Source organism: Ochlerotatus camptorhynchus, unplaced genomic scaffold, assembly GCF_037179485.1.
Source record: "Ochlerotatus camptorhynchus isolate MF236.1 unplaced genomic scaffold, CSIRO-AGI_Acam_v1.1 ptg000226l, whole genome shotgun sequence".
Lineage (NCBI taxonomy): Eukaryota > Metazoa > Arthropoda > Insecta > Diptera > Culicidae > Ochlerotatus > Ochlerotatus camptorhynchus.
The window spans coordinates 14,762-38,893 of record NW_027040716.1 but is presented as its reverse complement, the minus strand read 5'-3'; the positions used below and the strand labels follow the sequence as shown (position 1 = coordinate 38,893).

The 24,132-nt window shown below is 36.1% G+C and overlaps 1 protein-coding gene across 1 annotated transcript in view; it reads left to right on the top strand.

Annotated features, from left to right (window-relative positions):
• Elk (Eag-like K[+] channel) overlaps positions 1-24,132 on the top strand; it is a gene marked incomplete at its 3' end in the record, with an annotated part of 56,998 nt that overhangs the window by 18,136 nt on the left and 14,730 nt on the right. The window contains exons 5-11 of the mRNA XM_065225319.1: positions 3,328-3,465; positions 6,125-6,205; positions 6,267-6,403; positions 6,604-6,832; positions 13,906-14,069; positions 14,344-14,548; positions 19,261-19,440. Of these exons, the coding sequence (XP_065081391.1) occupies positions 3,328-3,465; positions 6,125-6,205; positions 6,267-6,403; positions 6,604-6,832; positions 13,906-14,069; positions 14,344-14,548; positions 19,261-19,440 (1,134 nt within the window). The remainder of the gene's footprint in view (positions 1-3,327; positions 3,466-6,124; positions 6,206-6,266; positions 6,404-6,603; positions 6,833-13,905; positions 14,070-14,343; positions 14,549-19,260; positions 19,441-24,132) is intronic.

The window sequence follows — 24,132 nt, the reverse complement described above, 5'->3', positions numbered from 1 at the left end:
CTACAGTTGGGTACAACTAACTTACTTTTGGGTAGAAAGCGAGTGCAAAATTCCATACGAATTGCACACAAGTAAATGAAAACTATTTTGACCCACTTTACCTACTTTTGGGTTCCTGCACTATAGTGCCGAGATGAGTGAAAAGAACTTAATTTTGGGTAATTTTTTCTAACCGTGTAGGCGGCTAGCCAAAATTTTTGACATTTCAAGCTGAACATTGCATTAGGTCCTAAGTAACATTGACAGATTCTCTTCGTCGATTTTCTCTTTGTATCCCCACGGTCATGTAAAGAAATTCCCAAGAATTTTCAGCACACAGATCTATAAAAGAAGCTTTTATCTAGCATCTAATACGACAAACATAACAAGAAACGGTTAGGTGTTCAAGTTATTAACGAAAGAGAAAGTCGACAAAGAGAATCGATCAATGTTACTTAGGACCTAATGCAATGTTCAGCTTGATTTTCATCGCTCGTAATAAAACGGAGCGAGAAAGTAGCCCCACTCTATTTATTACGTAACGCTCTTCAAGCCCTATTTCTTTTAATGAAATTCAGATTTTTCTATAAATGTTAGGTTTGGTATTTTAACATATTCAAAATAAATCTAAAGATAAGCGTACCATCGAGTACCTGCAATTCAAAAGTTTAACGAAAGCAAAAAAAAAAAAATCAAGATAGCAAACTAAAATACGTCCATTTTGCAAGCAAGATTTAATTGATGCTAGTTGCTATTCTGATGCTGATAAAGAAAAACTTAAAAATACTGAACTGATATGGTACAAAGACATAGCATACCAAAAAGGTTAGTAGGTTGCTATAGTAGCAGGAGCTTATACGTTAAAACCAGAGGTGATTCAGCACAAGTTCAAAAGCTTCTTTAATAAAGAAAATTTACCAACTTACTAACTTATAGGCATTGCTAAAAATAACATAAATAAAGATTTTTTTTTTTCAAATATAGGTTCAACATGATTTTTTATCAGATAGCCTAGTCGATTAAGATACGGTTCTATCAAGCCGGGGGAGGTAGGTTCGAATTCCGGTCAGGTCCAGGAAATCTTTCAGGATGGAAATGCTCTTGACTTCCCTGGACATAGAGTATACTTTTTGGCATGGAAAACTCTCAATTAATAACTGTGGAAGTGCATCAAGAACACTAGGTTGCCATTAGAAAACCAAGTAGAAGAAGAATTGATTTGAATTATGCACAAGATTAGTTTTTGGGTCAGGTAAATTTTGTTCTGAAGTCTTCCCTTTAACTTTAAGAACATGGCCCGGTCAGTAAATTACCCATTTTTTGCTATTAATACAAAGAAATACCCTATTTGCCACACCTGCATAGACCTCATTGTTCAGGGATGTCGATCGTTATCCACGACTCGTACACTCAAAAGATTTTCAAATCTAAATAGATTAAAAGTCACGCTTAATCACAACTCTCTTTACCGGCGCATAGCTTGGTTTAAAGAGAGATAATACTAACTTAGCATAAAACTGGTTTATACATTGGATAGTAAATAAAACAGCAAAAAAGGTTATCTTCCATTTAATTCTTCTAATACAGGTGTGGGAGCTGCCTCTTTGGCGTCGGTAGCATTGGTGCTCAGCACGGAAAACAAGATCGACGGAAAACAAGATCGACGGAAAGCAAATCATTGAAAAACAATTTTTTTTTTAGAAAACGATGGTCTGTATTACGATGCACCTTTGTGTAAAAAATCAGCGCTCAAGGACTCCATTTACCCCCTGATGATAAAAGGTAAAGAAGTGCCGCCGATGCCGTCACAGTTAACAATAAAGATTTTCTGAGTCAAGGATTTTGGTTGTGATAATATTACCACTGTACGACTCGTTTTTTTACTACCTCCGTAAGCTGGGCATTAAACAGTTGCTAGATTAACCACGGTCAAGAAAATTGCTACGGGAGTTTGAGTTTCTGTTTCTTATGGCAATATATGAAAACGACGATGCGCTGAATTCTCTCAGGGCATCTGGTAAGATTCAAAACAAAACCAAGAGCACGGTGCTAGCATGGAAAATTTCCGGTGTTCATACCGGATGAAAATGAACAGACTTACTGAACCTATCCGTAAATCATGTCGTTAGGTTGTATTGCACTTGGCCATTATAGTACCATCAAAGGGGGTGACACAAAACAGTCTTGATAGTTCATTTTCATTCGATGAAAGATGCTATAAAATTAAAATAAATGGATTAGTTTTGATATTGCGGTGAATCTGGAAAATTTGTTCATTCAACAACAACACAATTCTTGACTAAATTAATCTAATGATTTCATAATTTTGGAAAACCATGTTTTATAGTAAATGATTGGCTAGTAAATAATTTTATATTTGAATCTATTGGATGAAAGAATGATGTGGTCAAGACTAGGGTTCTAATGCAGTGTCACTATCGATGAAATTGATTGATGTTGTCGCCAAGGAATCTGATTTTGATTGACAAAGTTGTGTGTTTTTGGAGGGTGTTCTTGGTTTTTGCAGGGTATAAATAGCAGGACCATACTTTTAGAATCGGTTCATTGCGATAAAGCATGACAACAAACCAATTACTTCATCATTGCTCAATAGTGATGGAGAAATCTACATGCCCTAAGCTAAGGACACGGGATACAGTAAAGTTTCGATTTTATCAGTCAAATTTAGTCGATTTTAGAGTCAAACCATACCAGTACAAACATCTCATCACAAGATCGCTACCAATTACATATAAACTTAAAGATAATAGAAATAAGACAGAAAGTTACCCTGTTTGACGGTAATTTTCTTCTTCTGACAAAATCCCTTCCAAGCGTTCTTACGGACTAGGCAGAGTAATTTATTATTATTATTATTTTCGCACCTGCTACATTGTTCTGCTTTTATCGTTAGAATTCATAAAGTTCAGCGCAGCTAGACCCACATTCAGAAGGAAGCAGTGCATGGAAGAAGAAGAAGAAAGTGTTTAAACCGGACAGAGAAATACTTTACGAAGTAGTACACCATGCCTAGCGGCGTTTTTCACCGTGTTGTTTTCATTTCGTGACTATGTTTAACCTTCACCTCAGCTTGGGTGAGGCATGATTAATGTGGATGAAATAATTTATTGCTGTTTGCAAGTATGATAGGTTTCACAACCACTTCGCGCCAAAACGTAAATTTCGTATTGGTGCATTTTGGATTGTTTTTCTTTATTTTTTATTTGTGGTTGGGGCTCAATTTTCCTATGCTAGTTTCCGAATAAAATGTTTCATGTAAAAGTTAATTAAAAGCAGCAGCTAGAATTAATCCAATCACGCAAATTTCATCTCTTATCTAATCACCAGGTACACCGTTTTGGTGCTTGTTGGATATCGTGCCAATCAAGAATGAAAAACGTGAGGTGGTGCTTTTCCTTGCCTCCCACAAGGATGTTACGACGGCGAAAATGTCTGAGATGTCAATGTCGGATGAGTGCGATAGTGGTAAGTGGTGGTTGAAATATTTCATGCTACTTGATGTCATTCAATGCTTGCCTTTGTAATTTGAACGCTTTGAAATTTATATTTAGAGTAAAGGTACTAAGTAGGGTATAAGTAGCGATGTGTTCTATTTTAAACTCCTTATAGGCAGTGTGTTAGAGATAAATTTGCAACAGAAACCTTAGAAAAACTTATCGATCGTACATTTCTTCGTAATAATAATATTGAAGTACACTGAAAGTAGAATACTTTTCATACACATAACAAAACAAACTCTTAAAATTATTGATTGAATTTAAGAAGAAACTATTCATGAGTTTCATTTTCGAAAAAGATCAATTTTATTATATTAGGCAATCGTAAACTCTTTAATGAACACAACACAGTACATCTTCATTATGCAAATGAAGATGTACTGTGTTGTGTTCATTAAAGAGTTTACGATTGCCTAATATAATAAAATTGAAGATTATGCCTTCGATAAATGCTAAATGAGAGTAGCGGTGTTCAAGTTAACGATTTAGCTTCCAACAGCACTTTTGATTTAAAATCAGATCAGGACAGTTTCAAATATTGGGAGGATAATAACGACTAGATAAGTATTCGATTCCGTCTGCCGAGCTACAGTGTATCACAAAATTGAGCGTACACCCTAATGGAGCATTTTTTTTGAAATATTCTCAATAGATATTTTTTTTTAAATCGTGGCTGGTGGTTAACCAGATGTTTATTGATTTATCGTTTTAGTTTTAGACTTTATTGGAATATGCTGTATGAAGTAAGATTTATTTTAGTAAAACGCACGATTTTCATCTTTTTACCTAGTGGATGAATTTTCGAAAAAAAAATAGTGGTGTATTAATGATCTTTATTATGACTAAAAATAAGCAAAATTTAAAAAAAGTTCAGTTTATTGTTTTTCATGATGTTAAGGTTTTTCGAGGAAAAGGCGTATTTCTCAAAAAGCTCTTACTTTTAATAAACGCAACCAAATAAGCCCAACACTGCAATAATTGATAAATTTATGATGATTCAGCAGTCAGAAATTCAGACACGTATCTCTTTAAATTGTGCTTTTAAAGCTAATTTTTATAAAATTTAAGTACATCTGTACGCTCAATTTTGAGATACACTGTATGTCCAGAATTTGACATGGGCTTAAACTCACCAGAAGCACAGACAAACAGACGTAACGCTTCATTGTGTATCTTTGTTCACACATTTAACGGTTGATTTGAATATTATGATTTCCGCGAACTACTCACCACAGCGCTAGCATCGGATCACTTTGACGTTTCTATATATTCTATAGAACTTGTATACAATATTGTTTGCGAGCTAGCGAGCAAGTTTGTTTTCCGCGAGAAGTCCAAGAAATGTCGTTACAGAGGTTCTATGTTTTGAGATAGGTTGTTTTCAAGAAAAACTTTTTCAAAGAGGTACGTCTGTTTGTCTGTGGGTCAACTTAACAACCCTCTACTCCTCTACAACTCTATCGATTTGTATTGAGTTCCCCAACAAATTTGCCAAATTTGAACGCAGTTAGTTATAATCTGGAGTTGCGGGAGAGCTTTATGATTTGTATGGGAAAATGAATTGGAAACGGTCCGAAACTGTTCAATTGTTTAGATTTAGAAAACTATGCAGAACAGCTTCGTTGAAGAACGCAAAGAGATTCGACATCTGTGCAAAAAGTTTTTTTTATGTATAGTCATTTTTTCTTTGTAGGTATCCCCGGAGAAACAGAGCGACAGTAAAACGATAGTAACTTTTTGTACAGAAGTCGAATCGATTTGCAGTCATCGACGTAGTTGTTTTGAATAGTTTTCTCAATCTATGTCTCAAGTCTCAAGAAAATTGAGCAGTTTTTGAAATATTTTCAAGCAAATGAATAGTTTTGTTTTGTTTCCCATACATATTTCCGTACACATTTTAAAGCTCTCCCGGTAATCCGGATTGAAAATGAATGCATTAAAATAGGGCACAGTTGCTGGGCATCCCAATACGAATCAAAAAGAGCAGAGCCGGGGGTTGTGATCCGCCATATAAATTTCGACCCACCCTACTCACCATCAATTCACATGAAATTCCAAAAACTATTATAAACATCATATTGTGTGTCTAAGTCAATGCCAATGTGCATGATTCTAATACCTCTATGGATATAATCAAAATCAGAAAGGAGTAAAATCTCATGAATGCGGTGTATCAAATTGAATTGTCGTTTGTTTTATTATAGTCACTAAACATTTAGAGAATGGTGACACTGTCCTGGGAACATTTTTAAACATTTGACCATCGGCGTGAGAGGCATGTATGCTAACCACTTCGCAAGGCCCGCATTACTCGCATTAATTTATTCACTTTTTCTTCATGTCATTTGAAATAAGCATCAGCAGAAGACGTAAAGAATCCACCAACAACTCAAACATATATTTGTTGTTTAAAGTTAAATAGAATGTAGTATAGTACATTGTAGTAGAATTGCTATGTGTTATCATTCCACAGTAAGATGAATATACCTCTAATCTTGTTTTATTTTTCTCACGAATATTGAATCACGAACCACTTTCAACAGCGTCACCCTTATCAATGCAAGCAATGACAGATTACTCAAATACATAGTTTTATAGCATACTTTTTTCTTTCTTCACAATTCTAGTAAAACAACTGTTGCCTCCTTTTCTTCCGCATCTCGATGTATTTTTAATCAATCCATTCTCTCCTACATTTTTGTACAATGGTAATTTTAGCCGCTTTATTGGGAGCACGATTTCGATCAGCTGAAACCTCTTTGCTTGCAGACGATGGAGCGGAGGATGAGAATTTGGAAATACCTCCGGGAGTAAACATGGGCCGGCGACGTTCGCGAGCGGTGCTATATCAGCTTTCCGGCCATTATAAGCCGGAAAAAATGAAGACTAAAATGAAACTTAATAGTGTAAGTACATCAGGGGAAGCGAAGCAAAACCGTTTCCGCTCCGGAACCATTCGCTCCAAAAATATTATATTGATAGTCTAGCGGACAAAAGAGCTACTCCCATAGTACCTCATCGTGATAGGATCATGGTCTAATCTCATATTTTGCCTTTCTTTTTCTTTTTTCCATTATTGTGTGTCCCTTTTTTGTACTTTTATTAGAATATATTACATTCTAGCGAAGCTCCACTACCTGAATATAAGACGCAAGCCTTAAAGAAATCACGTTTTATTCTGTCGCACTACGGAATGTTCAGGGGTTGTTGGGACTGGTTGATTTTAGTGGCCACATTCTACGTCGCCGTTGCCGTACCTTACAACGCTGCTTTCGTTACAATTGATCGTTTGACTGTGGCATCCGATGTTATCGTTGAGGCTTTATTTATTGTTGGTGAGTATGCCGTAGAAGATAAAAGGGATTGGGTTGGGATGAAACATCTCTGTTCAATTTCGCTGGAAGCATTCGGGACAAAAGCGACGCGACGGTTTGTTCTGCCTTGGAACGCAAACACAACTTTGATCTGCATTTTCATAGACTAACGCCGTTTTGGGTTGAAAAGCAAACATTGTACTATGCATACATAAATATATCATGATTAAGTTCACTGGGATGCTTTAAAGTGGGTCACAAGAAAATATGGATTTTGTAGAAAATTACGGATATTTTATGCAATATTTTAAATACCTGTATTAAAGCAAAGTTATTGATCTTTTCCTATTTTGAAAGAATGAAGAAAAGCTAAATTAAGCTTTTTCATTGTTTGTAAGAAATTTTACTGATGGCCTGAACGAAGGGAGAAATCCTCTTTGAGATTTGAATCGTAAACATATTAAAAAAAAAAAACATATTAACATAAAAAAATGACGCTCACTTGTGACTGTAAATTGTGTGTAACCAATACAGCCAATACTATAATAGGGCTTCCCAGAAAGTGTACACGGAACCGAAAAATTACCCAAAATTAAGTTCTTTTCACTCATCTCCCATGTTCCGTTCAATAAGCTAATTTTCAGTAAACCGCTTATAGTAGTTTACATTTGACTACGGCAAAAAATAATTACTTACTCGTGAGTATTTTCCACCCAAAATTAAGTTCAATTGACTCAAATTTGAGAGTATCTCATATACTCACAAGTAGCTTATTAAACGATAGTCATGAAAAAGTCGAATCTCTCGTTCCGTTTTTGACAACAACAAAAAGTGAGAGTGGGATGCAAAACTCAAAATTAAGCAAAAAGAACTTAAATTTACGGTTTTTTTTTCTTTGTGTAGGCACACTTTCAACACGCTTCTATCCCGATGAAGTTTATCAGCTGTCCATCGATGTGTGTTGTTGTTTACTTATTGCTCAACAAGTTTGAGTGCGCAAAGTGCATTTTTTACAAACTCATCAAAATTTGAGGTATTTTTCCGGAATAGCTCAGGTGCACTATTCCCAACCTATCAGTAAGGAAGTTGGCGAAAATGGAGAAAGTAAGTATCGGAGCAGTCCGAACCGCCATCCGAAAGTTCGGTGAAGAAGTTACCTTCGAGGACACACCAAAATCTGAACCGGAAGATCAGCCAAGCTTTCGTCAATACGAAAAGTGCCTCTGTCTGAGATTTGGCTAAAACACTGAGAACATCGAGGAGTAACGTTCAACGTATCAAGGCAAGGCACGGGCTAAAAACCATCAAGAAGCAGAAGAACAAAAATCGAGTCAGAAACAAGCTGCATCAGTCAAACCAAAGGCTCGGATGCTACATGATAGTCTGCTGTGTGGAAAATTGGCGTGTGTTATCATGGATGATGAAACATACGTCAAATTTGACTAAAAAACGCTTCTGGGAGGCTACACAGTCTGTCATGGTCAGGAAGTTGAAAATGCCGATAAATAATTTTTTCCGAAAATTTTGGTAAGAAGGTCATGGTTTGGCAAGCGATATGTGAGTGTGGCAAGTTTTCAAAGCCATTTATGACGAAGGAGAAGATGAACATTAAAATTTACGTTCGGGAGTGTTTGAATCGGCGTTTGCGACCCATGATCCGTCAACGGCCCAGTAATATTTTGGACCGATTTGGCGTCAATGTACTACTCGAAAGACACGGTAGCTTGGTAAAAAGCAAACAATGTGCAATACTTGCCAAAAGAGATGAATCCTTCGAATTGTCCGGAGGCTCGGCTAATCGAAACTTTTTGGGTCCTTTCCAAAGGATATCTACGGAAACACTTAAAAGCACTGAATTCAATTGAAGAATTTGAAAAAGACTGGGCAAAATTGGTCATTATTATCACCAAGAAAACTGTGCTAATGCTCATGGGCAGCGTCAGATCAAAAGTTCGCTCCTTGGCATACAATTAAAGAACTGTGGATTATTATCTACTAATTGAAAGAGAATTCTATAGAGAACATATATCTATATATAGGTATATAAATATAAATGAATTTCTACCTGTATGTCTGATCCTTATAGACTCGGAAACTACTGAACCGATCGGCGTGAAAATTTGTATGAAGGGGTTTTTGGGGCCAGGAAAGGTTTTTATGATGGTTGGAGACCCCTCACCCTCTGTAAGGGGGGCTCCCATACAAATGAAACAGAGAAATATAGCATGCTTTTATTAATTCGCGCATAAAAGCTAATATTGAATCCCGAGCAAAGCCGGTCACACTCAGCTAGTATGAAATAACAATTTGAGTTCATTAGCATAACGTTGTTTTATTCCAATATTAAACTGTGCTTATACTTTTTGGGACGCCTTTTATTAGAAATTTAAAGGGTATACAGGAAATTAGGCTCAATATGAGAAAGCGAAAGATGAACTTTTTAGCCACATCAAGAATTATGTTTTTCTTAAAATCTTAGAGAAAACATTTCAGGATTTCGGACTTGATTTTTTCAACATCCCGGTTACATTCGTTTTGATCAGATTATCGAACTTTGAAAAGAATTCATAATTCCAGACATAATTTTATTTTTGGGAAGCTCTGCTACCCATGAATGTATGTGATTGTGACATTCATATGTCCCATGTGAATTTTAACTATTACCCTTGTTCCCGTTTTCAAACCAATCGGACACACCATAGAAAAAAAAACACGAAAAATTACCTGTTTTGTTAAGAAATTCTCGCTAAAAATTCAAAAAGAAAAAAAAAACATTTTTTTCGGCATGGTGTCTTCCACATGGGTCTGTTATGTGTTTTGTAAGCAGTATAAGATTTAAATCATACGTGTTAATTATGGACATGATCAAAATACTACAAAAAACATGATATCTTCTGAATCCAATAATTATATTTTAATATCAAATTGAGAAAAATAGGACTTTTCAAAACATTAATGATCCTAGCATAATTCTGGGATAATTGAGTATTAGTACGTGACACTGAAGAAGTCTGCACATTGTAGACAAAATACGCGTATCTGTCAAGGATAAGCAATTGAAGTAGTGGAATTAAATGGAAATTACTAATTCTTCTCTCTTTATTCTCTCAAATTCATCAGAATTCTGGGATCTTCGGCTTATTTTTTTTTAATTTCGAACTTAAATATGTTTATGCTTCTGGAGCGGATGATCGTGTTTTTAGATCTTTGTATAAAACTCTGGACCCTGGATAAAATATGTACCCAACCATTAAATGTAAGATTCTATTGCACCGAAAGTATGCAGAATTTGATATATTTCTCGACATGAACAGATTCTATAATGTTGTCGCCAAAGATTTTTTAAATAATGTTGTAGTGTTTATGTTAGCTTATTCTTCGAAAAAGTTCGTTTCACCAATTTCATTGAAAAGTATTATACAAAAATATGCATTCTGGAAAGACTTGCTTATACGCTACAGTCCATTGCAAAAAACTGCCATTACATTTGTTGTATGAAACATATGCAGAGGATGTAATAAATCAAACCATACATTGGATGCAAGAGAAATTTCTAATGCGGGTTTGACCAAGAATTGCAAGAACAGTAAAAATATTTCATTGGCTGTATTTTTCAAAAATGTTACTGCATTTTTGCAGAATGCTCATACAAAGATAGAATTCACATGCGCTTACGATTAATTGTGTAGAGTATTTTGAGCAAACACATTCTCTATACCATAAAACTTTCCACGGAAAACTTTATCGTCATTGCGACACATCTAAATCGCCACCAGCTAACATTTACAGTGCACCTCAACATTGAGCCTACGGAAAATTTATTTATATACTGTAAATAAAAAGATTTTTGGAATCTTGGTTGGTGGTTGAACAACTACCGTATACGTGATAATGTTTACACCATCGTACAAATAAGGTTCCCGTTTCACCTGTGCATACAATGCCTTGGTTTTCTTTGCATGCACGTAACCTACACGGTAAGAAAAAAATACCCAACGGCCAGTTCACTTTTACCTACTATTGACTAGTTTGTCTCCTTTTCTCCTTCTAATGTTGTCAAAAACGGAGGAGCAAAACCACCCAACAGGGGTAGTAAAGTGTGGGAACCCAACGTTGAGTATAATCATATTTACCTACTTTTGGGTACAACTAACTTACTTTTGGGTAGAAAGCGAGTGCAAAATTCCATACGAATTGCACACAAGTAAATGAAAACTATTTTGACCCGCTTTACCTACTTTTGGGTTCCTGCACTGCCGAGATGAGTGAAACAAACTTACTTTTGAGTACTTTTTTCTAACCGTGTATAGCTCATACCGTAGTAGGCTGTGTATAAAAGAAAATGATTTACTTAGTTTGACAGTTGCACCATGACGAAGTGGCAGCGTATTCGTGATTTGTCCCACGCGCCAATGGCGCAAAAAGACCATTTTAATCGTTGTGGGAGTGTCCCGGTGGACCGTCAAAAGGGTTTTAGACCGATAAAAGAAAGGACAACTATCCATGAAGATTCGGGTGAATCCAGTGCGTTCAATAAGGAAAATTGCAAAGGAACACGGGATCAGTGACTTTACGGCACGGAAGATCGTAAAGGAAGATTGCGGGGCGAAATCGAGGGCACGGAAATATCTCACATGATTACCAACCGCATCCGGGAGCTACGAGTCGAACGATTCAAGAAAATCTTGAACTTCCTTAAGGGAAAAAATCCGGTAATCCTGTTCACCGACGAGAGCATGTTTACCGTCGATCCCGTATAAAATTCCAGAACTGTCCGGTATATTAGTTCTCTTCTGGTAAAAGACGTGTCCGATGAGCACAAGAACGTGTATCTGACCAAGCATCCTGCTAGCGTTACGGTGTTTGGATTGGTGGCTACCGATGGCAAAAAAATGGACCCGGTGTTCATTCCAGAAGGCGACAAGGTCAACACGGAGGTCTACATCGGGATTTTAAGTAAGTATGTTCTTCCGTGGATCAAAGAACAGTACGGTCCGAAGCCAAATGTTGTATTTCAACAAGATGGGGCTCCGTGCCACACCTCGAACCGCGCTCAGTAGTGGTTGCAGGAACATCTTCCGTTCTGGGCGAAGGATATGTGGCCGCCATCCAGCCCCGATCTCAATCCGCTGGATTACTCAATATGGCGCGTCATGAAGGCCAAGACCTGTTCTAAACGCCACCCGAGTACAGCAAGCCTCAGACAAACATTGACCCGTTCCTGGAGAGAAATTGATCCAGGCTACATTATTAGAACCTGCCGTGCATTCCGGTAGCGTGTGGAGGCCGTAATTGCAGCAAGTGGAAACTCGATCGATGATTAACATAGTTTTAGACTCTGAGAAACATCCCCCTTAGAATAAATAAAAAAAACTCGAAAACGAAATTTAAAAAAAAAATTTTGACATTGCTCAATGGTGCAAACATTATCACGCATACGGTATTTATTAATTTATTGGTACAGTTTTGGACAGAGCCTAGGGGCCTAGATAGGACAATTTCAGTAAAACGCTCGATTTTCAACTGTTTTTTTTTTGTAGTGGACGGATTTGAGCCAAACTGATGGCATATGAAAACTCTTTATTATGACTACAAAAGAGCAATGTTACATTTTTTTAAAAAGGATTTTTTTAGATACCTTTAACTGTTTACTTACTAAACCTATTAAGCCCAATACAATACCGATAACCGATAATTATTCAATTAGCCAGCAACCAAACATCAGAATCAGAAATCTATCTTTTAAATTGAGCTGCCTTCTAAAATGTATGAACAGCTGTACGCTCAATTTTGAGATACACTGTATTTCATGCAGTTGACCAATCTGGAGGGTCCATATAGACATCCTCCAAGCATGTCCCACCAAAAAAAACATGGGAATGCATATTCATTTGTTTAAATTAACAATGTTCATCTGAACTGGAGCCAGTTTGTGAGCGGTATGTGAGCGTTTTACCGGCTTTCAACTTAGTGTTGTAGATGCACTTCCATTGTTCTAACCAATGCACGAATGTGTATGATATGTGGCAAGCACAATGATACTATATGCCCAGCGAAGGCGTGAAAATGTCTAACCCTAATGATTTCCTTGTATTCAGTATGTACATTTTTAAATTAATATCTGTATTTTCACAAAAAAAAAAAAAAAATGCGAGTGCCGTAATGCACCGAAATTTGGACACTTTTTAAAGTTAATTATCAAAGCCTACCATGCTCAAAACAGCCCGTAAAATTTATTATGCCTTTATGTCATCGTTCAGAATCATCAGATATGTTCAAAGTAGACGTACTAATTAATTAGTATGATGGGATGGAACTGTAAGTACAACATTTAGAGCTACATATTCGTTCCATTTCACTACAATTTGCGGTTTGCAAATGTTCTTCAATACTATTTCTGGGTTTTGTTAAGAAGCGCTTCTAGTACATAGTATGTATCAAAACTTATGCACGATAAATCCTAGAATTAGCTAAAAAAAAATCACGAACTACTCAAATGTGTATTGTGTTGACGGTATCCATTAACTACGTAACGCTAAAAATCGAAATTTTCGACCCCCTCCACCCCCTTTGTAGCAAAACGTATCGCGGAAAGTTACTTCCCTCTAATAATTGCGTAACGCTCTTAACCCCCCCCCCCTCCTTCCCCTATCATTTCATGAAATTTAGTTTTTTTTTTCAATATTTTTTAATTTGATTATAACTCCCCCGCCTATAAACGTTACGTAATCTATAGACGCCGCATAAATAGTGCTTCTGTTCCGGGGCTACGTTTTTTACAATTATCCCCCATATATCTATGTATAGTAAACATCAATACAAAACCTTATTAAAGTATACATGGAAGTATAGAAGTATTAATTGACGTGGTCCCACAGCCACACTGTTCATAAAGCTATCACAAATTGTAAATTAGCACCTCGATTGTTACCCTACTACATATTGTGCGAGGGCGATCAATTTGTATGAAAATTTATCCACAGAAGCGATACCCCGATTGACTAATTTCTGCGAATGAAACTGCAAATTCAACCGCATCACGCTACACATATCCGCAAAATAAATAATTTAATCTATTCTCAATGCCATTTCAGATATTCTAGTGAACTTTCGCACAACGTACGTGTCTCGCAAGGGTGAGGTTGTATCAAATTCTAAAAGTATAGCAGTTAACTATCTAAAAGGGTGGTTCATGGTTGACCTGTTTGCCGCTCTGCCGTTTGATCATCTCTACGCTAGTAACGTGATTAGTGGAGAGGTAAGAGATAACACAATTATAGTCCATGTCTTGTCTGAATTTGATGATTCAATTATGCAGATTCGCCTATTTACACAAACACCGAGAAAGAGAAAGTCACACCATTCTTAGTTACATACATATTACCCTTTGATATGAACATCCTTGCGTAATATTCCAACTACCTATACCACCGATATTAGCCTCACTCGAAGCTATGATACTAATTAAGTTTTTTTTCTTTTCCTTTCTATGCATTTTCCCGTGTTTATTTAATTACGATCTTCACGCACAGGAATCTCACATTCATTTAGTCAAATTAACACGATTATTAAGGCTGGCACGATTGCTTCAAAAGATGGATAGATATTCGCAATATACGGCTATGATTTTAACGTTGTTGATGCTATGCTTCTCTTTAGTTGCACATTGGCTGGCTTGCATTTGGTATGTGATAGCAGAGAAAGAAAGACTCGTTAATGAGCAAGACTGGGATATTGGTAAGTGAAATCATTTGTGCCTCGATGGATGTCCTTGGTGTGTATTTAAAGGGTCTTCTTTCCGCGATTAATTTCTGAAATCGATAGATTAAACGGTTTAGTTAGCTTACACGGGCTCACGATAATTGAAACGGAAACTAATTGCTTGGCACTCCCTCAAGGTAGCCGAAAAAAAACGACCAGAGTTCGTAGCCTTGCGTTTATCACGCGCTATTATTTTTTTGAAGCGATCTACACTGCATTTTGTACCGCCGTGTGACAGCGAAGTGACGTATACGCCAGTATGGCTTTTTTTTCTTTTTTAGCATTTTCATATTCAGTGCATCAAACAGCACCTATCGACGTCAAAAACCTTGAATTTAGACCATTGTTCATCATAGGGAAGTATGTTCTACGAACGTCACTTTGTTGCAAAATGTTGATTTGAAATCTCGTTTTTGCAGCAGCTATTTTTCTGAAATCTTCTTGCATGAGGATGTTAATTATGCTTAAAACTATTGATTTGGCAGAAGAGAAAAAAAGATTATCCTGATCAATTTAGATTTTGGCGCTTACGTCACATTACTGTCACACAGCAGTGTAGGAATCATTGCGGATGGGGATTTTAACTATGCTGCCTTAAAATTTCAAGTGCATTTAATTAAATCTTGAAGTGACGTTTATATTCTGCATGCGCTTTCCGTTCTCGGAACGAAACTTATGCGGAGTGATTTATTGCATAAGCATAACTTCTTTGGAGCTGCTTTCAATGTGGACGGAAGCACGGATTTTTTGTAATGAGAGTAGTTGAACCGTTGAAGTTCAAGGTCATTTCATTTAACTAGATAAGGCTACAATTATTATGAAAGTTTTATTTTTTGTTTTTTTTTTTCATCAATATTTAAAGCAACAGGCTTTGGAGAACACAAACATTTTATAAAGGTTGGATGGATAGTTACCCATTTGAATGATGCAAAATTTGAAACTTTCGCTCCACAGTTCTCAAATCATCTTGTCATCTCAAAATTTGCAATAATTAACCCTGACAGTGCACAAACCACTTGAAGTTTGCATGGGAATTACTATGGGAAAAACAGATTTTGTACTCATATAGGGTAGAGAACTACTTCGGCCAAAGCGCCCATTTTGGGCCTATCAAGCAGAAAACATCAAATAAATCCATGATTTCTGCGTTAACAGGTAAATTATGCTTTTGGCACGATACTTTACCCTAGCAGCACACTTGTCACTGAACAATTGCGGTTACTTATGTGCAACTTATTCCAGTCACAATCAAGTTTCAGCAGCTTATTTCGATCGAAGTGTGCTGCTTGGGTAGTTCAAATGCTACCGAACGAAGTAAATAAGAACGCGTCCGATAGGCCGAAGTGGATTCATTGGCGTTTCAATGCGTTAGGCCGAGTTTAGAATCCGTAGGCCGAGTTTGGCGTCAAAAAACAGGGTTAGACTTTTTACAATATCTCAACAATTTGTTTCTCTGTATCAAATCTTACGGTACGTACGGAAAGGTAAATACATTTAGAAGCCATCAGTAATAATAACATTCCGTTTGGTGCTAAACTACGCTACATCAAGAAAGACTAAGGGTGGGTTGTGCTTAATAGGCCGGAAATGGGGTAGTTAACCCTATTTCTAACAATTTTTATCACACAGCACAAAACAGTGTGCCCAAACAACAGCTTCAGTGTTGCTTTCGATTTATTGTTTCCTGCTACGATCAGACTAGCCAGTTTTTCTGTACAAACCTGCACATTTTATTTGGCTTCTAATGTAATCGGTTAACAGTTGTCTGCAGACAGTCAAAATATCTGTGACTTTCGAACCGAGTACAGTCAAAGTGTACAGATTATCTTTGACTGTGTGGTCATGGTTTGTTAAGCAGGGCTTAGACTAGGCAAGTCAAATGATCAACTCAGTTGAATTCAATTGGCTTGAAAAGTTGAGTCTGGTTCACCTTTTTTCAATTCAAGTGAGTTGATCAAGTCAGTCTAATGGCATGGTTTACACGTTCAATTCGCGTTCAAGTCAGTTGAATTCAACTGACTTGATCAATTGATTTGCCCTGTCTAAAGCCAGCTTTAAAAAAAAATTGATGACTGTACAGACAAATTTGTCAGTTTCTGCAACTATTCTGCAGAACCTGTCTGTTGCAGATATTCGGCAGCTTGTTTTTTTTTCAGTGTTCATTGTTGTTGGCTTGGATCAGAAAGCATGTAGTTGTCATAAGTGACGTGAAAATAAACGATTGCAGTGACCAAAAACTCCTAAACGTAATCGTCGAACGGAGACTCGTAAGTGGTCGAATAAGGAATCCTTACTTTGCATTAAACCAGCATTCTATCACTCAAATTGGGAACAAATTCTTTAAACTTTAATCGCTCTTCCGTCAAACTCACAGATTGTCTTCCAATTTAATCATAGCTTACATAGTTCCCACTGTCTTTACAGTGTAATCAGCGTACAAAACTTAAAAAGTCTGTCACAGTCAAAGAAAATGGCAAAAATATTGTCTGTCCACAGTCCACAGAGTCACTTAACTGTAGGTAGTGTGATGACGTTGTCAGGAAAATTTTCAACAGTCAGCGACAGCGACAAGTCTGTGGCAGACAAACTGCGACAGAGAAACTGGCTAGTCTGATAATAACTTTAGAGTAGGATCGTGCATCAACGCTGCTTGAGGGCATGATTACATTTTTTCTGCATTTTTTTTTTTCGATAAGCTGGGACGTTTGACTTTAGCAGTTGATTTGTATGAGTTGCTTTGTGAAGTATGTTGGATGCCCACTACTTGCACACGGAGATCTGACAAATCGCAATCTTAAGATTCCTCCAAAAAGGAGATCCTTATCACCTGCAAAATCAGCAGCAACACTCGAAGCCTCGCCCGTTGTCGTTCCCCCGTAGGTTCTAGTTCAGACAGTTGTGGAAAATCCGCATGAATATTTTCCGCTGAAGATAACCATATTTCACTTGCAAATTATACTCTTGACAAATGCTGGAAAGCACTTTTGGCTATTTCGCCGCTGATTGAGTCCTTAGCCAAGTTAGCAGGTCCTCCATCTGGAATCGTCATGTTTAGACCGCTATCAGCACCTTTTATGGCATCGGCCATAGATAATCGATTATTAATCGAAACGTTCACAAGACTTAGCATACTTTGCACACTTCTGTGTATAGTGTACATTTCGATTGTTGTGTTTGCATGTTGCTACTTGTCCCTTGTATGTTACGAGCGTCATCATGTTTTCGACTGTGATGAACGAGAGAATCGGTTTCAGGATCCTCATCCGCAGTACTCTTAGAGAAGATGCATAAATAACGTAGCATTTTAGGGTGACCACTGACTAGTCATGTAGAAAAATACGCTAGTGAGTCCAAAGTATAGATACTATAGATTCCATTTTTGGCAACCATGAAAAATAAATGCTCTTACTGGCATCGGTGAAAATTGTCATGCCATCAAAGAACTTCTCGCTGTGCAGTTTTGTTGTGTTTTGTTTCGTACTTAAAAGTTCAAAATAAAGTGCCAAGCAATTCATTGCAACAATGAATCAAGGAAATGTTTGTGTAATATTTCATTCTCCGTTTTCCGTAAAATAAATCAATGGCTATTTAGGAATTTGTAGTCGCTTGCTATTTAGAGATTGGTGCTTAAAACTGTGTCCTCAATTAATTAAATGTTTCCATTTATTGTTGAAAAATATTCACTTCCATTTCAAGTTAAAAATATGCTGAAATGAAAATAAATTATAATATTACAATACTTCCTTTGAAAAAATATCATGATGACGTCATGCTCGTTTGGCTACACTACCTGACAGCTTATCTATGGAATCTATAGTATCTATAGTCCAAAGTTGGTGATCATGTTTTCTACATCACACGAGAGAATCGGCTTCAAGATCCTCATCTGAAGTACTCTTAGGGAAGATGCATAAATGACGAAGCATTTTAGGGTGACCAGCGAGGGGTGCGACACATCCAAATCTCAATTTTAGATGGTCGAAAAATCTTACGCTAGCGAATCTCTTACATATATATATCCATCTGCTTACATCGCTATCCACCTTTTTGCAGGAAATCTTCAAAATCGTCATCAATCTTCTTTCTATCACTTAAGCGTGCGCGCATCTCACAATAGCAAAGCAAAAAATTTCCTGCATCTTAGTTATAGTCATTTAAACATTAACATTGTTTAGTGTTTAACAATTTTAAACATTTGTTTACGTTTGATGAAGCACCAAGTAGCATTTTAGGGTGATCATCAATGTAGAAAAATACGCTACAAGGGGGAGCAGGTACAAAGATGGTGAAATGTTTGTTTACGATTGATGAAGCACCATCTTTGGACACCCTCCCCATTGTAGCACATTTTTCTACATGGCTGGTCACCCTCAAATGCTACGTCATTTAGGCATCTTCCCTAACCCTATTTTGTATTGTATTGAGTTCGTGATGAACACACTACTTCATCAATTATGATCTGGTCCTCAATAGGGTGTTGATGCCTTAGCAATTAGCTATTAATAATCATATAGCCAGTAGAATAAAGCATATAACGATAGTGTTGCATAAAATATATAGATCCACACCCAGTAAAACATTTACCGCACCGATACGTATTAAATCGTTTTCACCACACATCCATACATATTTTATGAATCAGCTAATTTTGCCATTTTTCTCGTACTCTCTTCATCACCATATCCTAGGATGGATTCATACGTTGGCCGAACGGTTGAAAATTCCTGTAACGAACGTAACACACGGTGAAGCGTACATAACATCACTCTACTTCACGTTCACTAGTCTGACGTCGGTAGGTTTTGGAAATGTGTCGCCCACCACCATCAGTGAGAAAATCTTCAGCATCGTAATGATGTTGATCGGTGGTAAGTGGATCCCTACACTCAAATGTTTTTGCTGTTCATTCTTAGGTTCTACAATTGTTATATGCATTAATTATTAAGTACATGAGAAAATTAAAATTGCGTCCTTGCACTGTAATGTAAAATTAATCGGAAAAAAAATAATATGACAAAAATAATGTACATTTAAAGCAAACCTTAAAATATTTTAAATTATTGTCTGTCCATATTTGTTCATGTTTCACTTTGTTTATATTTGTCTGCATCGTTATTAGTTTGAAAAATTATTATTTAAAAGGTAAATAATTAAAACTGAATTTGAAGGAGCATCCATAGAAAACGGTCTACATCTCCAAAACTATTAAAAATAGAAAATTAATATCTTGAACAAAGTTTCATATTTTGAGTATTTCTACAACTTTACTGGAAAAAGTATCCTTCTATCTCTTTAGGGGGAAAAGTTAGTTTTTCTTCCTCTAATGACACTTTTTTGATTAAGTCAATAGTGTAGGCACAATTGAATTAAGTTCGTGATTTTGTTATCTCCGACCACTGTGCGTTGTTGTAAGGCACAGTATAATTGAATATATCTCCCTATAAATGTTAAGTTCATCGGCATACAGTTTACCAAACTTCAAACGGAAGGCGAGATTATTTATGAACAGAACAAAGGCTTTCCGATTGATTCAGTTAGATCTTAGCCACCCAGTAACGAACGATATTGAATTCAAACATAAAAGCCTAGAATTGAACCCCATATTACATCTTTGGGATCAAAAAGAATCAAAAGAAGCACATGACTTACAGAAGTTAGTTAAGTACTTTTATGCCCGAATTTGGAGAGTCATCCCAACTTGACAAACTTAACTGTTATTTCGGTGATTTCACCAGCGTGATTGCAGTAAAGGCGGAATACGAGCTCTGGTGCCGAACATCCATAAATATTAACAAGAATTTTGATAGTTGAAGATGCTAATTTCAAATAACAGACTGTAGTGGTAATTTTTATACGATAGATGGAGTAGATGAAAGCATAGAGTTGATAGTTCCGTTAGAGTACGGCAGTGTGAAGATTGTATATAGATATTAGAATAGCGAACTAGGACAACTTTTAAGGAAGGTACAAATCGGTTTTTTCATCTCTCTTTACCAAACTCCCCCTTTGGAGAGGGATGGTGAGGGGTGTCCCCCCCGCCACCACTGGCAAAAAGAGATGAAAACTTATTACATTTATTTGATGATAAAAATAAAATATGTTAAAATTGTTCGTTGCATTACGTGTGACCGTTATTTTTAGTTTACTGACTTTTTCAGCTGTTTGAAAACCCAGTAAAAAATTACTGACCCCAGTAAAATAATCTCTGTGTGTATGCTTTCCTCTACTCCATCTATCGTATAAAAATTACCACTACAGTCTGTTATTTGAAATTAGCATCTTCAACTATGTAAATCGTTGACTTCACGTAGAAGTAATACTAAAAACATATAGTCGAAGTAAGAATTTTGAGGTATTCGATTTTGACACGACGTATTTTCCAACAATCAATCTTTTGTTGACGGTTTTGGTGACACTCCCTGTCACTACAGCCAGTGTGGAGAGGATTCTTCACACTGAAACTAATTAAAACTGTTCAACGCAGCGTAATGGGAAACCAACGACTTTCTGGCTTGGCTATAATATCAATTAACTAGGATTATGCCACTGATACAAACCACGTGTTTGATATACTACACCCTTAGAAATAACTAATTTTACACGCGACGGAATCCATCTTAGACATAAAGGATCAGACGTTAACAAATATTTCATGTAAAATTAAGTGCTCCGAGACTGAAAAAGTCGTTACTCGACGAAAAGTACGTTATATCGAGTTGAATTTCGCGTCTGTTATGACTCAATTTTATGTCAAAATTTATGCTCGTATATTTCAGTCTCAGAGCACCTAAATTTACATGATTTTTTCTAAGTGTGTAGCATACTACAATAGATCAAATTACTGGTCGCAGTGGTGTTATGTCCCGAACAGATAAAAAAAAAAAAAAAAAAAGTGTGTAGCAAAGAGTAAAGCTAGAAGATTACTTCTGTAATAACCAGGTGTAATGTCCAGGATGTGACCCTACGTTGTGTTTAATTTGTTGCTCAGATTTCTGGACAGCAGTTTCGAGATCGGCAATTGATTCAAATGAAGTAAAAGAATACTTTCACTATTTATTACCACCGTCAGGCAGCACCCTGATCGGAGGTCAAATTCAAACTTAATCGATTTACATTAAATATTTGCACTTATACAGCTAACTGTAACAATACAAAATATCACAGAAAAACGATCACTTCACAACCAAAACAAAAATACAGCGATGGCAAAACAAAAATATAAAAAAAAACATATACACTAAGATTTTGTTTAAGGCAATTGAATTTGAAAATAGTTTCAAAATATGTTCAACCTTGTTTAAATTATTAAATCTTGTCATTTTAGTGGAGATTTAGTTTCAAAGTAGCTGAAAAGTAATTGAATTGAATTGCATAGATTTTACCGAACAGTTCAGCTGTTCAGATTTCGGTAAAAATTACCGAATTCGGCGATAATTTCTAAGTATGATGTACGCAACAGTAGCCACTGTTCTCTTCGTGTCGATCACATTGCTACCACTGCATCGAGGGACGTTTGATTTTACCGCCTTCACAAATTTAAATGAATTAGCATGCGGTGCCGATGGTGCTATTCAACACCATTTAATATGTTAAACCTTAAAGTAACATAACATATTTTTGTCCTTCCTTACATAATGCAAATATGGGTCATAATTACCAGCAGAAAACAAATAAAACTATAAATATTTTCTTAAAATTCATACATTTGTTTTACTTTTCTCATAATTGGTTATTAAAGTCTTTGAAAAAACTATTATTTTACATTCTGATAGTTCATTTAAAATTCCGATTAAAGATTAAAACGAATTAAAAAAAAAGAATTCATGACACATGATTTTGAACGATTTTGGTGAAGGTAAAAAAACAATAAATTAACATACAGTGTATGGCAAAACTGAGCGTAACCCTAATGGATTTTTTTTTTTAAACATTGTCAATATATATATTTTTTTAAATCTTGGCTGGTGGTTAAACAGATATTTATTGATTTTTCGCCAAAGTTTTGGACTTTATTGGAAGAACCTGTATGAAGTTAGATTTATTTTAGTAAAACGCACGATTTTCAACTTTTTACCTAGTGGACGAATTTTAGAAAAAAATAGTGGTGTATTAATGATCTTTATTATGACTTAAAATAAGCAAAATTATAAGAAAGTTCAGTTTATTGTTTTTCATGATATGAAGGTATTTTAAAACAGCCTTTTTCTCAAAAAGCACTTAAAAAAAATCAGAAACGTATGTCTTTAAATTAGGCTTTACAGCTTTTTCAATTTTGAGATACACTGTATGTATCGTGACTCTGTATCATTCGATGTTCAGTAATGCACACATTTTATGAAGCATCAGAGTTTTTATGTCATAAAATGTAAACTGTAAACAAAATAAATATGAAGACATTTGGTAACAAAATTGCTGACATATTCTGACATTCAAACACACATGGGCCGGGACCAACGGCTTTACTTCCCTTCCAAAGAAAGACGTGACCAGAGATTTGTATGATTCAAAAAAATTACACCGACCTCGGCTGGGATTGGACCCAGACCCATTGGGGTGAGAATGCAATCACGCTACACCACCGGCGCTGGCTAATACGAAAACATTGACAAACAAAAAAGCAAAAACCATAACAACAAAATAACGCACATGCAGTAGAGCATCATTTTATCTCCCTATTACAAGGTACACCTAATCCTTTGATAAAAGAAAAACATCGTTGCATCATGATGTGATCCAAGCTGAATGCACCGTAGGGTGGATTGTTAATGATTGCCAACTTCAGTTTTCTCACATACCATGTGCCATCAATACTTGAGATTTTTTCTAACATAAGATCAAGTTGTAATTGTTTCAACGATTATTATTACATATATTTGTAGGACCAAAAATAATGTGTTTGATAAAAATTGAGAGATGTGGCTAATAAATGGAAAACTACCTTACAGTTGTATACTGTAAGGATGCTCTAACCTAGATTAAATTCTCTATCCTTTGTTGCAATGCTGCAAAACCGATGGAAATTAATAACTATTCACCACTGTATTATGGCTCGCCATAATTGGATTGACTGTAGTAATAGCCGATTGGTAAACGGAGCTTATTATTGAATCGTCACCTAGCATATTACTAACCGATTCATACCTAATTACTTCTTAAGGCCAACGCACATTGCATCCGTTGGTGATATTTTACGGCATAGCGACACTTTAATCTATTGTATAAAATAAATCTGCGGGAATGACACTGATGAAGATTGCACATTGTAGTTGAAATACGTATCTGTCATGGATACAAAATATTAAAGGGTGTATTCGATAAAAATGGCACACACATATTAACTCACCAAAACTAAACTGATAACCGGATTTTCTTGAAACTTTCAGGGAATGAAAAATATCTAATGAGTTCTGATTTACAAAATTTGTTTTATTCAATTTTGTCTACCATCCCGAATGCCCGCACCTTCCTTTTCACTTCACCCATCACATTTTGTACAACCGATTTTCCCAGGGTTTTTGTTGTTTTTACCCAAATTTTCTTCAACTCCAGCTCCTTTTTAA